The sequence below is a fragment of the Lepisosteus platostomus genome, chromosome 15, assembly GCF_059453375.1.
Source record: "Lepisosteus platostomus isolate fLepPlt1 chromosome 15, fLepPlt1.hap1, whole genome shotgun sequence".
In the NCBI taxonomy this organism is placed as follows: domain Eukaryota; kingdom Metazoa; phylum Chordata; class Actinopteri; order Semionotiformes; family Lepisosteidae; genus Lepisosteus; species Lepisosteus platostomus.
The window spans coordinates 12,417,918-12,433,833 of record NC_142625.1 but is presented as its reverse complement, the minus strand read 5'-3'; the positions used below and the strand labels follow the sequence as shown (position 1 = coordinate 12,433,833).

Genomic DNA, 15,916 nt, shown 5'->3' with positions numbered 1-15,916 from the left:
CCTAATGTTTATTTTTGTGTTGTCAAGCCATCAGAGGTAACAGAAATGTGGAAAAAGAAGATTCTTCACCAGTAGGTGATGCTTGTAAAAACTGTGATGGGAACGGTGACACTATAGCTTCTTGCAATTGGTGTGGACTTAAACACTCAGATGTTAACTATTTAGTAAACAGTCCTAAAAAAGGACTTGGTCTAGGATGAAAAAAGGGATAGAAAGTTACTAAATTAAATGTAGTAAACGAGTCTGGAACACAAGATCTGATTAACTGGTCCTGATTTATATAGTGGGAAGTGAGAACAACAACTCTGGAAAAATTAATCCCTAAGTAAGTGGTGTCATAATTAAGGCCACAGGACTTTTGATTTATGGAGATCAATCTTCTGGAGGCTGTGACTCATCAGGTATTTTTATTTCAAGGTTGTTTCTACCCTGGTAGATGGCTCCTTCTGAAAGAAAGCAGGTGATCCTGATTCATTTTCCCATTTGAGGGATCTGTGTTGTTTTTACCCAAAATTACAGCTCAGAAACTACCCGGCAGAGACAAGCCTTTGCAAAAGTGAGGAAACCACTAATAGATAGATAGAGTCTGGCATCCTATCTTCCCCATTGTGCTTCTCAAAGTTCAATAAACCTGAAGGGCTTATCATGCCACGTCAAGGATATTAATATGTTCTGGTGCTTTCCTTGGTTGTTCAGACAACAATAGCTTAGATTTGTTGCAAAGGAAAAAATGGATATTGTTATGATATAGGGATTTTAACTGGAACTACAAGATGTGTGTAAGTTTGTTAATAAGTATTATTGTGTCGCGGTTTCATCTTCTGCAGAGAACAAAACAAAGAGTAACTTAAATGTATTGGAAAAAAAATCTGAATTTGTATATTTGGGTTATGAGATGACGAACTAGGGAGACATATTTTAAAACTAATATTTCAGGCAAACAAATTACTTTAGCCTCAGCTCATGCCCTTAAAACATTAAAATATGATTTTTTCAATCTCTTGAACACATCTCTGTAGGAAACTGCCGAGCTTGATATGTTTCTGGGTATAGATATAAATGCTGTCAAGAACTGTATACATGAGAGACTGAAATCGAAATAGACAAAAGCCTATGTCTCCTACAGCTTTAAGGAATGATACATTTGACTGTGGTGTGGTACAGTAGATATATGGTTTATATGGACTTAAAAAAGAGAGTAATGCTTTATTTCTGTTAGAGGCTTCAAACCCTTCACAACCATAACTATTTTGAATATAACTATTTTGAACATTACCGATGAGATATCCTGGGACACCATTTAAAGCCACATTAATTCTGCTTCCAAAAATCATAATCATCATATGATTCAAAGGCCAGTCCTTCTTGCTGATTCTCAAAGCCCTGGCAGCCAGCATCTGATTCTTTCGGCACAGGAAGCAGAGCAGTTCATTTGATGTGAACAAGATCTTTTCACAGATACATTCCTGTTGTTGTGTGCACAGGTAAAATCAGAACAGGGTTTTTTGTTCCGACCTTTGTTGGGACTGACTTTTGTTTGCAGAGGGGGTGTCAGCTCAGTTTTGTTTTATACTAATAATTATTTGCAATTGAGATCTCAGAGACTGTCATTTTTCATCCAGAGTGATATTGAACTGAGGCTCAGCTCTCAGAGAATTGAAACACTAAAACAAAGGAAAATACTTTTCACTTTTGCAAGATGGACATAATCATACTCAGTTGTAATGCAGCTTTTGATCAAACAGTATAATTTAATTGTTTTGGTGTAACATAAACAGTCTTTGTGATTCCTTAGAAAATGCTTACTTAAAAAGAAAAACTACCATCGACAAGTTAGCGCAACACTGCAGCTCTTTGTTACGAGCTCTGCCCTTTTGTCTGGACATAAATATTGGATGAATCTGAAACAGCATCTTGCAGCAGCAGTCCAAATGTCTCAAACTTTATCCATTCCTTTTCTCTAAGAAACCTTTTACTTGCAACAAGAGCCTTTCTTTGAGGAGATAAAACAATAGCCCTAGTGAACAACATCCTGTTGTGATCTCTCTCTCTCCATGCCACAGTGCACACTTCACTCATCTCCAAGGTCAAAAGGTCACCTTCATTTGATCAGATGTCAGCTTAGATTAAAATCAGGGGCTTTGTGAGATGTCATATTTCATTATGCATTTCAGTCATTTCTGGGGTTGGGGGTCACTCTGATTTGATTGGATGACAGAAATGATATAATTTGTGTTTAACCCTGGGCAATATGAGTTCTGAGTGGCGTACTAATGCATTTTGCAAAGATACAGCTGCCCTTAGTGACTAATTTGAAATGGCACACTGCAGAGCTGCACAAGCCATCTATTGTACATCATCGGGGGTTACATGGGGGTTTATCAAATAATAAATAAGACCTACAGTCTCTCTTCCTGGCATAATGGCACTTTGATTCCACTTAGAGAGGAGGTTCACTGTGGTACAACTGTCTGCACTAACAGGTCATTATTGGTGAACACTGGAGTGGAACAAAATGCAGTTCAAATCTTTCAAATAAAAGGTCTAAAAATGAAACAAGAACATCAAGAAAGAAACCTCTGGGCAGAGTATTAATTAATTTTAGGTTTAAACATGATCAGAGACAGATGTAAACATGAATCAATATTATATAATATAGAAATACAATTTGTATTAAACATTGATTTAGCATGCCAGGCACATGCTAGATATTACTTAATGGTGTGTTATAATGCCCCCAATCTCTTCAGAAGGTTGTCTTTGCTACACAAACTGTGCACAACAAGGGTTCCCTTGCATAGATCCTACACACTGTGACTTTATGGGCCTACACTGAACATGAATCACCTGAACAAACAGGACCTTCCCCTTGTTTAAGTACATCAAACTTCTCTGTCAATAACTCTGCAAAAGAAAGCTTGCAAGGACAGGCCAGCACCTCTTCCATCAAGCTGTCAGGATATGATTTATCATACACTGGAAAACTGTGCTATGAATATGCTCTTATATAACAGGTAAGGTATGAGATACAGTACTGCAGTAAAATAAAGTCTGTTTTCCATTATTGTAAAACACTTTAATTAGAGTTTTTGCCTCACTTAAAATGACTTAAACAGGATGCATGATAAAAAATTTTTAACACCAAGCATTAATATTCCATAATGTTCTGCAGTATTTTTATAGAGGGCACTTCTTTCGTTCTGTAGAGGGCTCTTGTAACACCATTCGTTGGCAAGTTTTAGCTCTGCTGGCTTTTATGTAGCTTTCACAGGCACATTACTTTTCGTTTAGCAGGCAATGCAATTACAAGCCAATATAAAATGAGATCAACAGGAGAGAGTTTATGAATTTTTAGCGCCACTTCAAATAGTTCAATTTCTGTATTATTCACAGGCTTTCTGTATTTCATACAGTGGGAGCTGTTACAAACAAAAGCCATTTTTGCCTGTATACCTAAGGGCAAAACAATCTGAGGTGTTACAGATCTCATAATCATTAATTACATTAAACCACTTCCAAAAACAAAGGGAAATATGAGAATCAGCTTGACTAACACGTTCACTGAAAAGATGCTTGGTACAAGTACAGTCTGCTTTCTCAGAAGCTTCTGTAAACTGTTATATACCTATGATGAAAACCGCATGCTGACTGTTGGCATGTGAGAAGGACAGTAGCCTCTGGTAACTGTATGGTATCATTGCATGAAGCAGGTTCTGTAAATGTGTGTGTTTTAGTTTCACTGGAGGAAGAGGGGATGAGCACATCTGGGGCTTGAACTCCTGACTCTATTATTTACTACTGGCTTAGGCAGTGTACTATATTCTTAATGCTCTTCCAATGATGCACCCTTTTCTCTGCTCTTTGCCCCCATTTGCCAGGCATTAACACTACTAAGTGTAAGTGGGGAATTCTTTATAGTCTTATATTATTTATCTTTAAATCCTCAGTTACATTACAAAATAACATTAATCCATGAGGACATCTTTTTAGAATACATAGAATTGGTTGCTGCTGAATATCAAACTGCATAAGAAAATAACATTTTAAAGTTTTGCTATAAAAGTTTACTTTTTTTTGAATCTATGTACATACACATGTATTTATCTGCTAGACTGCTACTTAATTCTCTATATTGAAACTCTGTTACTTAAATCTCTTCAAAAAACTAATGGGAGTTTTTCAATATTCATAATTAGACCATTGCAAATATAAAAAAAAGAAAAGTATTTGATCATTCCCAAGCAACGGTTAGTTATGTTCACCAAAATGGGAAATGTATATCATACACTGCAGTTTAAATAAAAATTATATTGTTTCCAAAACTATAGTGAGGTGACTATTACACATTTTTTAGATATGTTAAAAAAATCAAGTCCTGACATGTTCCTGTGCAGACCATGACACCACTTAAGCATAAGACCACTTAAGAACTCACATTCTAAACAAGATTGGCCTTTTCTCCTGTGTTACATTTCTTACAAGTTCTTATGTTTCCTATTATAATGAGTAGAAAGGCTAGAGTTTACTTTGTCTCATGCCTTCAGTCTCCGAGCCAGACATGGCCATCACAGGAGCAGACATTGAGAGCTCTGTGAAGCCAGCTTTGTACATTTGTACAGAAGCTCTTTGAGGTACAGTAATAAAGGTCTCTGAAAAAACAATGTGAAGGAACAACAGTTTAGACAGACATTAAAAACAAATACAGTCTCAAAACTAACTGACTAGCTGTTGAAACAAACAACCATTTAAGTTTGCTCTCCTCCAGCCTATTAGCAATGGAAATCCGTCTGAAGTCTTGACGTTTATTTATGGTTTGAAAAAAAATTACTTAGATGTGAAACCTGTAATGCTACTATGCCAGACAGGCGTAATCGACTACAGACAGCTAGAGGAAGTTGTAAATCATGTCTAGGAATTCTGATATAATGCAAAACAGTGGGGGAAAGGACAGAGACAGACCCATGCGACAGGGCTCGAACACGGTGCAGAATTTCTTTAATCAGCAAGATAAACCAATGATTTTTGTCCTAATCAGAGGGCTTCCTGACAGTCACACTAGACTGAATTTAGAACATGGAATCTGGTTTATGTGGATACAACTGGGGACTTAATACAATAGGTGGTCCAAAGAGAATGTTTGAAAGTAATACTTGCAAGTATTTTTTAAAGATTAAGAAAGAAAATTGACTGCACACAAAAAAAGTAATTGTCACAGAGATGGTATCCTGTAGTTGTCTCAAGCAATCGTACAGTACATCAAAGAGGTTTCCAGCTCAAGCTAAGGGTCCAGGGTTGGCTTCAATTCCAGTTCTTCAATTCCCTCATTCAAAGCAATTCCTTTTTGTACATTCAGGGAATTGGAATTGGGAGATGGAATTGAAAAACAGGAATTGACTGCAACCCTGGAGAACTCATTGCTGAAGGTAGAACACTCCTATCTTTTCACTCTGAAAGGAACAGAGGGTTCATGAGGTATTTTTAACAGCTCCAACTGCTTACTCTATGGATGAGCAGTCAATCCACCAATCCAATCCAAAGCCTTGGCTGTTTATTGGATAAGGAATTTGACTTTGTCAAGCAGAAAAAAAGGATTCATTTCCAGATTCTCAGACTATCCAAAAAACTCCTCTTCCTGCCAACTACTTGATGAAAGAGAGTGGGAGGAGGGGTAGATTCTGTATAGTCAAAACAAAGTCTCAAAAACAAAGTGCAGGGATAAACAAATAAATGAATAAATAGATCAACAAATAAAAACTCAAGCAAGTAATTATTTATTCTGGCCCTCCATTGATACTTCATAAGGTATATTTCCTTTTGGCTTCTGAGTTTTATAGGAACATATAAAAGCACAGGTTTCAGACACAGTTGCTGTACTGTTGTAATGATAATTAACATGTAGTTTTAAATTATATTTTGCAAAAGAAACACATATACAACTCATTTAGTAAAGAGACAGAGACACCTGACATGCAAGACAGGTGTTAAAGACAAAGGTTAGGTTTCATCACTGCATGCCTTCACTTGACATAAGGACTCCTGCCAGTGGAAGAAAACTGAAACGTTTCAATTTTGCAGGCTTTTAAAAATCACACCACGGGGTCACTCAAAACAACTCTGTGTGTGAAACAGACTGTATAGCTTTAATATACTTTTTTAATATACTTTAGTTCATGGAATGCAGTGAGAATGAACTAAAGGAATGTTAGTACTTTGAAGGCAGTTTGTCTATAGACATGTTCAATCAGTTGATTACAGTGCCTTGCGAAAGTATTCGGCCCCCTTGAACTTTTCAACCTTTTGCCACATTTCAGGCTTCAAACATAAAGATATAAATTTTTTATTTTATGTGAAGAATCACCAACAAGTGGGACACAATTGTGAAGTGGAACGAAATCTATTGGATTTTTGAAACTTTTTTAACTAATAAAAAAATGAAAAGTGGGGCGTGCAAAATTATTCGGCCCCTTTACTTTCAGTGCAGCAAACTCACTCCAGAAGTTCAGCGAGGATCTCTGAATGATCCAATGTTGTCCTAAATGACTGATGGTGATAAATAGAATCCACCTGTGTGTAATCAAGTCTCTGTATAAATGCACCTGCTCTGTGATAGTCTCAAGGTTCTGTTGAAAGCGCAGAAAGCATCATGAAGACCAAGGAACACACCAGGCAGGTCCGTAATACTGTTGTGGAGAAGTTTAAAGCCGGATTTGGATACAAAAAGATTTCCCAAGCTTCAAACATCCCAAGGAGCACTGTGCAAGCGATCATCTTGAAATGGAAGGAGTATCAGACCACTGCAAATCTACCAAGACCTGGCCGTCCCTCTAAACTTTCAGCTCAGACAAGGAGAAGACTGATCAGAGATGCAGCCAAGAGGCCCATGATCACTCTGGATGAACTGCAGAGAACTACAGCTGAGGTGGGAGAGTCTGTCCATAGGACAACAATCAGTCTTACACTGCACAAATCTGGCCTTTATGGAAGAGTGGCAAGAAGAAAGCCATTTCTCAAAGATATCCATAAAAAGTCTCGTCTAAAGTTTGCCACAAGCCACCTGGGAGACACCCCAAACATGTGGAAAAAGGTGCTCTGGACAGATGAAACCAAAATCGAACTTTTTGGCCACAATGCAAAACGATATGTTTGGCGTAAAAGCAACACAGCTCATCACCCTCAACACACCATCCCCACTGTCAAACATGGTGGTGGCAGCATCATGGTTTGGGCCTGCTTTTCTTCAGCAGGGACAGGGAAGATGGTTAAAATTGAGGGGAAGATGGATGCAGCCAAATACAGGACCATTCTGGATGAAAACCTGTTGGAGTCTGCAAAAGACCTGAAACTGGGACGGAGATTTATCTTCCAACAAGACAATGATCCCAAACATACAGCAAAATCTACAAAGGAATGGTTCACAAATAAACGTATCCAGGTGTTTGAATGGCCAAGTCAAAGTCCAGACCTGAATCCAATCGAGAATCTATGGAAAGAGCTGAAAACTGCTGTTCACAAACGCTCTCCATCCAACCTCACTGAGCTCGAGCTGTTTTGCAAGGAAGAATGGGCAAGAATTTCAGTCTCTCGATGTGCAAAACTGAGAGACATACCCCAAGCGACTTGCAGCTGTAATCGCAGCAAAAGGTGGCTCTACAAAGTATTAACGCAAGGGGGCCGAATAATTTTGCACGCCCCACTTTTCATTTTTTTATTAGTTAAAAAAGTTTCAAAAATCCAATAGATTTCGTTCCACTTCACAATTGTGTCCCACTTGTTGGTGATTCTTCACATAAAATAAAAAATTTATATCTTTATGTTTGAAGCCTGAAATGTGGCAAAAGGTTGAAAAGTTCAAGGGGGCCGAATACTTTCGCAAGGCACTGTACATATGAAAAGAACAAAAAAGTACCAAATCAAATGATAAAATAAAAATAAAATGCTGCAATCAAACTTCCAAATTGGATTTATCATTATCATTAATTATGTGAACGGCCTGCATTTCCACCCTTTATATCAGATTTTAAATTTCAAGTTTCAATGAATATCTGAAGTCACAGTACAGTGGCTTTAAAACTGTTTTAGTTCCCCCATGTGGGAAAACAAAGATTGGTGCCATATTTTGAGGCCCAGAGGAGCATAGCACCTCCATGTCTGACGTGATATGCCTGAAAGAAGGACAGGTCAGGTCCTTCAGGTCTCCGAGTCTCAGAGAAGGGGACTGGTCCGAGCCCTGCTCACTAACCTTGGTCCTTCACACTAGAGAAACCACACAGGCCCTGGTGAACAGGGCACCCAGCAGCCACGCTGACCCAAATGAATGATAAAGGGGGACACTATAATTTAACTAGACTATAAGTACTGCTAGTCATAATATAATAATGAGACTATTAAAGTTTTTAACTCCTACTACACTTTTAGTACCATACATAAAATATATTAAAAAATAAATCACTAAAATAAGACTAAAAAATAAGACAGGAACACTGCTTCTGAAGACTTTTTCAAGACTGTCAATTTTTTAATTTATGCTGATTTGAAAATTCAGGTTAAGACCAAATTGTTCCCCGTTTCCTGTAGAGATGCAAAGGCAGATTTCAGTTGATGCAAAGAGCACAAGAGCTACAAAAGGGAAAAAAAGAATAAGGAATAAGAATAAAAAAACTGCAAGAAAATCATAATATACTATCTGGGTATTCTTCAGTTGCATAAACAGATAGGGTGAGGTGAAAGAAACAGTCCTTGCTATTTTTTATAAATAGTTATATAAATATAATATACAGTTTTTACTACTGTACTATATGTTGACATAAGGTAAGTTTGAGATCTTCCTTGCAGTTTTGTTGTCAGATGCATTTGCAGCTGAACTCAGCAGAGCTCAGTGGCTCTGGCAGGCGTGTCTGCGCAGGGTCGCAGGCGGGAGAGTGGGGAAGACACCTGTCAAATGCTGAGAGTCTTAAAGCAAACCATAAAGAATTTGCACACTGTCCCAGGGTACAGAAAGGCAATTCTGAGCCATACTGTTAAACAGCATACCCATTACCAAGCACTGTTCAAATTGTATGTAGTGTAGATTCTGTGGGTTATGTGACAGATTATAAAACATAATATATTTAAGCACAATGCATAGGTGCCACAGCCATTTATCAATTACTTATCTGCTTACTTAGATGTTATCTGCTAGATTTTCCAATCAAATGTATTTCTTTTCAATAATTTCTCAATCAAGATCATTTATGTGTTAAACCCAACATAAAAAGAAAGCACAGCTCCAGGAACGGCTTCTCTTGCAGTACTGAAGGAGAGCTGGTTCACATGACATTCTCCATGTTTTACAGACACCTGCTCACTGCATTTATATTGCATGTTCCAAAAAACACCCAAAACTGTGTATATCCAGACTTTAAATTAAAGACTGCAAGTCATACAAATCTTTGTGATGATAAAAATCCTTCAGTTACAAATAATTTAAAAAAATATAAGGGCAAAAGGACTGAAAACGGAATGCTTAAAAAATAACCCTGTTATGTCACAAGCCAACATTAACCAGGAATCTCCAAGTATGGGATGCGCAACTGGCTCAGTGCCACCAGGGGTCAGTTTGGGATTAGCGAGCCAGGGCCCTTTCAGCTCTCAATAAAATCATGACACCTGCAGGCTCCTAGCTTATGCTGACATCAGTGAGGGGTGAATCTCTCCTCTCACTGCAGTATTTTTCTGCAGCACTTGGAGTGTCAAGAGGTCAAGAGATGATCGGGTCAGAGGAGCCTGTCTGCCCTTGCACGTTTTCTCCATGTAGGCCCAGACAACACAACCAACATTTTCTAATTACACAAATATAGAGAAAAATAGGTAATTTTGAATATAACAATAAAAATTAAATAAAACTTGTCAAGTCCAGGGAAGTGGTCAGCTAGGTATATTAGTTGCTGCTACACAGGAAATAGGCCCTAGGCAAGCTCTAAGCTGGCAAGCACGGCATACATTGTATCTGTTTGTAACAGAAGTGTGTGGCTGGACCTTATTTAAAATAGAAGCATAGTAGAAGTATTTGTTCAAAATTGTGACCACTCAGCTGTGATTCATGACAGTATTGGAAAAATGCCTTGAGTCCTTCTAATCCTAATAAGCAATTTGACACAGGAACCCCACAGTCCGTGATGTTGAGCCGATAGCCCAACACAATAATATTATTTGACACTAAACACTTGCATTTATACAGTGCTTTTCATTTCAAAGGATCCCAGAGCCATCTACATACATACAGGAGAACTTTTTCATCCACCACTGAAACCACTTGGGTGATGCATAGCACCTGTTCTGCACCAGAAGCCCCACTAGTCAGCAGATCAGGTGAAGAGCTGTGATATTATTTTGCCAATTGAAATAAAGGAGGATATTACTGAGGCTAGATTGTACGTGTCCAGATAGGAATTTACCCAAGATACACAAACAACAGGATGCTGGTTTAATGTCCCTCTGAAAGCATCTCTAACACCATAGTGTCCCTGGTCATGGTGCAGAACCATTGGTTTAAAAAATCTAGTCCAGAGTGAAGAGCCCCACCAGATGTGGTCCACAGACTCCACTTATAATAGCCATCTGGTTTTCTTTAAAGGTCTGCAATCGCAGTACTGACCCAATATTGCTTAGCTTCTGAGATCTGACTCGATGAGGCTACGAGATGGTAAAACTGGTACTAAAGGGTAAATGAGGAATACGGAAAAAAGAAAATTAAAAAGCTAGGTTTTTTAATCACTTTGTCAATTGCAGTGAATATCAAAGGTACAATATACATTAACATTACAAGATGTGAGTATGTCAATGTATATCAAAGTAATTAAGCAAAATTGCTTTGTCCCTTGAACATAAATTAGCACATAAAACATGGAAGCAGAGTAAATATAGTGTTGCCTTGCTTCAGTCTTCACAAAGAACTAGTGAAATGCCTCATTGCGTTACCCTTCTTTTGCTTAGAAAATCTTGGACAGAATCCCAGTAAACTTTCCTCGGAATCATTAATTTGTCTTATTATTAAGGCATACAGATGTCAAGGATGCACATTTTATAAATGATCTAGTCTTAATCCTAGGGTTATGTCATTATTTATTGGATGTTTGCTTTCTCTGTTTTGTTTGAACGACAAAATAATTGGATAGATATTAAAGGACACCCCCCAGCTAAGAAACTAGCTGTTTACTTAGAAAAAATCAAATGCATACTTTAGATTTAAAGAGCACACATTTATCTCAATTGAATGTCCTCCTGACATGTAAATTTGTTTTACTTATAAACATGTCTTTAGAATTTTTTAAAACACCCACATCCAATAAAATTTGTGCACTCTAAACCTTCTTTACCACTGAAGGTTGGTGTGAATGATCTCTCTCATTCAAGTGGCTGTTTTAACAGCTTAATACTTTGTTTACATCCGGGCTGTAGTTTCTTAAACGTTTTTAAGGATTTGATAAGTGAAATAAAAAGGGACAGGAAAAATTACATTTTAACACTACTTTTTCTGCTTGCATGGAATGGTTGTATGGTGGCTAGCCCTGCGGTCCTGGGTTCAATTCTAGACAGACCATGGTACAGTGGGTGAGCATGGTTTTTGTCAGATCCTACAGTAGTCACTCACCTTTCAAATACATGTTTTCTATGATAATATAAATCTCTAAATTAGGTTCTAAAAGAACTTAAATGTTCCCTGTGTGCAGCCATATCACCCTGCAACTCACAACTAGTAACCCACTGAAGCTCAGCAGGTGTGAACCTGGCCCGTACCTGGATGGGAGACCTCCTGGAAAAAACTAAGGTTGCTGCTGGAAGAGGAGTTAGTGGGGCCAGCAGGGGGTGCTCTCCCTGCATGTGGGTCCTAATGCCTCAGTATAGTGAAACAGGGACACACTGCCGTCCTTCGGATGAGACATAAAACCAAGGTCCTGACTCTCTGTGGTCAATAAAAATCCCAGGGCGTTTCTAGAAAAGAGTATGGGTGTCACTGGTGTCCTGGCCAAATTTCCCATTGGCCCTTACCAACCATGGCCTCTTAATAATGTATTCATACTACTGATACCATCTATGAATTGCATTCATTACTCTGTTCTCCTCTCCACTGATAGCTGATGTGTGGTGAGCGATCTGATGCACTATGGCTGCTGTCGCATCATCATGGTGGGGCTGCACATTGGTGGTGGTGGAGGGGAGTCCCCATTACCTGTAAAGCTCTTGGATTGGAGTGACCAGAAAAGCGCTATATAAGTGTAAGCACTTATTATTATTATGCCCTGCAACCCACTTGTATCCCCTCCAAGGTGTAATTTGCCCTGAGCTTCTGGGACAGGCTCTGGGCGCCACGATTCTTATCAGGAATAAGTAGCTCATTGATGATGGATGAGCAGTGTTTCCCCTGCCATTCAGGATACACTTTCTTTTCTAAGATATAGCACAAATTAACACTTTGTTAAAACATAGTGCTTCACACCTAAAAAGTCAACGTGTCTGACAATTAATTAGAGTAAAATACATTCCTTAGTCACCTTAGTCTAAGTCAGCCTGTGAGAATTTATCTTAGACCTGAGACTTTAAGAAAATGATGTCTTTAAAAGTCATGTCTTTTCTGTGCTTGGAGATTGCAGAAGAACTCCTTATTAGAGGTGTGTCTGATTCCTTTGGTTTGTAGTTGTCCAACCTTCAAATCAAAGCACAACTTAACCCTGTAGACACTCGGTAGCAGATTCTAGGTGTCAATGTTAATAAAATCAATTACTCATGTATTCAGATTACTGATAGCAAACTGATCAAACTTCAAATCCAGAGGGCAACAAGTATAGGGGTAAGTATAAGGTTATTTAAGAAACTAAAGCAGGAGGTACAGTACTTCTTTACACAAACAGTTATAGGTTTCAGAACAAGCTACCCAACCATCGCTGGACAGTCAGAATTCACTGGGGATTACATAAGAAGCAGTCAATGACATCCTTGGATCAATAAGCCATAAGCAATTGGAGGAAGAAGACAGAATGAATAGCTTTCTCTCCTTTGTAACCTTCCTTATGTTCAAACTTTTTCCAACATCAGCTTTCTACCTTGTGGGATTAGGTCAGCTTCAAACAGACACAACCCAACTGAAACAAAGGCATATAATATAAGTAGAAGAAAATTATAATTGACAGTTACAATTATAAATCATGGGCTTCCCTCTTGTTGTAAGTCTTAAAACAATATAAACAAATTTTGAAGCCCATAGAGAAATAAATATCCTTTACCAAACCATGTGTTCTCTCCAGCTGGGAAACCTGCCCCCTTCCAAGGTGGCACTGCTGTGTTTAAACACCATGTGATCTTCTGTACTGCAGTGATTCCCTAGATCCAATACCTATTTAACTTGTCTGTCTGCCCAGTGGCCTGCAAGGCTTTAATGTGTACATAAAACAGCTGAGAAAGTTGCAGAACTCACCTGATTTGGAGAGAGAAATTCCTGGTTATTTTCATTCATGTACATGTTGTCACCATCAAACTGTAAACAGAAATAAAAATAATGTATATATGACGTTCGGTTTATAGGAAAGGTGAAAGAAAAAGCCTAAACATGAATCCAATTACTTTGCCACATCTTCTCAACCTCAATTGCTCTCATAGATGTCAGCAATTAGAGTTCATTAGAACGAGATCTAATTAGATTGGTCAGGCTGGATAATGAACAGCAGTTTGCCCAACAGGATTGCACGGGGGCTCTAGTGCCTTGTCTCTCACAAGAGTAGGTGAGAAGGCCAGCTGATTCAGCCCATTAATCATGCCAGGCAGAGACACTGTGGCCCTGAGAGGTGTAGAGTCAGGAAGGCCACAGGATTTCAACACTTTCTCACTCGGGTAGTCCTGAAAACACCAGAGTGTGACCAGGAGCAGGAAGGGGGAAGACAAACATGAGGGCCAATTTGCGCTGGTGTGTGCGGCTCATGGCAGGAGTACAGAGTGAGAAAGAAAAGCCCTGATCTGCAACAGTTCAGAAGGCTTAAGCACACTGACCCTGAAAAGGGAACTGGCTGCTGTTACTGGCAGCTTGCTAAAAAGATATGGGGGGGGGGATTATAACCTCATTGAGGTGTCAAAAAGTCAGTCTTAATCTTCTTTGGGATTCTCCTTCATGACTGCCCTACAGAGAAAAAATACAAATTCAGCTAAGCCAGCTGCACTGTCATGTGGTTTGTGAAAGAAAATGCTCTTGCTAACAATCAGCTCTTTTTTGATAATCAGTTTCACTATTCAGCCTTTTATTTTTTTACAAAACACATTTTACAACCTCTTAAGCTTGTCAGTTGCTGTTTGTGATAAAATGAGAAGTTATTACTGGTTTTGCCTAACTTCATCATCCACTGTCCCTAGTCTTCATATTCTTTTATAGATAAATATTCTTTATTATCTCCTCCTTATCATTTTGTAAGGATCCATTAGTCCGTCTCAGAAAAATTTCTTCCATACAGTAAAGGAAAATAAAATCTATGATCTACCTGATATTTATTGACGGCAGATAAGCGTTTGTTATGCAAACTCTTAAAAGAGCTAAAAAAAGAATTTACAATCACAAAAGTCCTTGCTGTCATGGAGCCTGTATTGGTAAACATCCTACACTCTGATTAATATTGCTACTAACACTGCTACAACTTCTAATACTAATGTTATACTGAGTTACCAATGTACTTTCCTCTCTCTGATCCTGAGGTCTAATTGTCACTCATCCAAGTCAAATACCAACATTGATTTCCTGTGATGGGCTGCTATCGCTAAAAGCATCAAAACCGACGGTTTCGTAAACACAGACAGATGCTGAATTTGAATCCCATAGTCCTGCCTCCTACAGTATTGAACATGGTGAAAAATCTTGACAGCTTTAAGCCAGCGTTTGCAAGCAAAATGAATAAACTAAAACCAATTGTATCATTAAATAGCATTCACAGTTTATGTAATAAGAAAGAATTTGTTTTGCATATTGAAAAGAAAGAAAATGTTGTGGAGGGGAAGGAACTCCAATGATCAAACAATGGAGTAATCTTGTTGCGGCACTCACTTCTTCAAATCTCTTCTTCTGCTGACAGCCACTATGAGAACTGTGTTAACACCACATCTCTCTTCCTTAATCTCTAAATCACTTTCAAAGATAAAAGGAAGAATATAATCTGCACACTGAACAAATATTTAACTCTTAGCCATACAAAGTACTTTTATAATTTGTATAACTTTACCAACGATCTTCTCATCCTGATATAACTGTGTATATCAGTCAGTGCTATTTTACTACTAATATTGGTTGGCATTGTACTGCCGAGTTCATGGCTTGGATTAAGGTTTGTCAAGATAATTTATGGAAATCAAAAACAATGAAGACACTTTTCAAGAAGGGGAGAAAATGAGTCCATATTTCTAAAAGAGATTGCTCTGTCAAAAAAAACAGACTTGAAGCGCTTAGGGGTGATGGTTTGTAATAACTATGAAACATGTATAATTTGTGATACTGTAACACTGGAACTTGTACAATACCACAGAATGTAAACAAAAACTTAACTCGCTTCTTATTTGCATTGTTTCAGGCTTAAAACAAAAACTGTAAAAATGAGAAATATCCAATTCTTCTGGAAAGTCGGCAATGAGATCCAAAATAAAGTTACATATACAGTATTATGTTTCTCCCATATCAGTAAGGCCTACAACACATTAGTTCTTTAGAGCAAAGGACTGTTCCACATACACAGGCTTCACAATCCATTGTGGGATCACACATTCAGAAAAGTAAAAAACTGCACAGCTAAATAAATGAACAGCACAGAGCACCAGTCAAAGACACAATGAGAGAATGCTAAACAAAAGGCAGCAAACAAAAGCTATACTGGTAGCAACAAGAGGCTTATTCTAACTACTGACGCACATC

General features: G+C 38.2%; 1 protein-coding gene across 5 annotated transcripts in view; it reads right to left on the bottom strand.

Annotated features, from left to right (window-relative positions):
- tox2 (TOX high mobility group box family member 2) overlaps window positions 1–15,916 on the bottom strand; it is a 148,030-nt gene that overhangs the window by 57,036 nt on the left and 75,078 nt on the right. For 4 of the 5 annotated variants that reach the window (XM_088608239.1, XM_088608242.1, XM_088608241.1 and 1 more), the window contains one exon: window positions 13,451–13,510. The exons of the other annotated variant lie outside the window; for it this stretch is intronic. In XM_088608239.1, coding sequence (XP_088464365.1) covers window positions 13,451–13,510 — 60 coding nt within the window. The remainder of the gene's footprint in view (window positions 1–13,450; window positions 13,511–15,916) is intronic. 5 annotated transcript variants of the gene reach the window in all.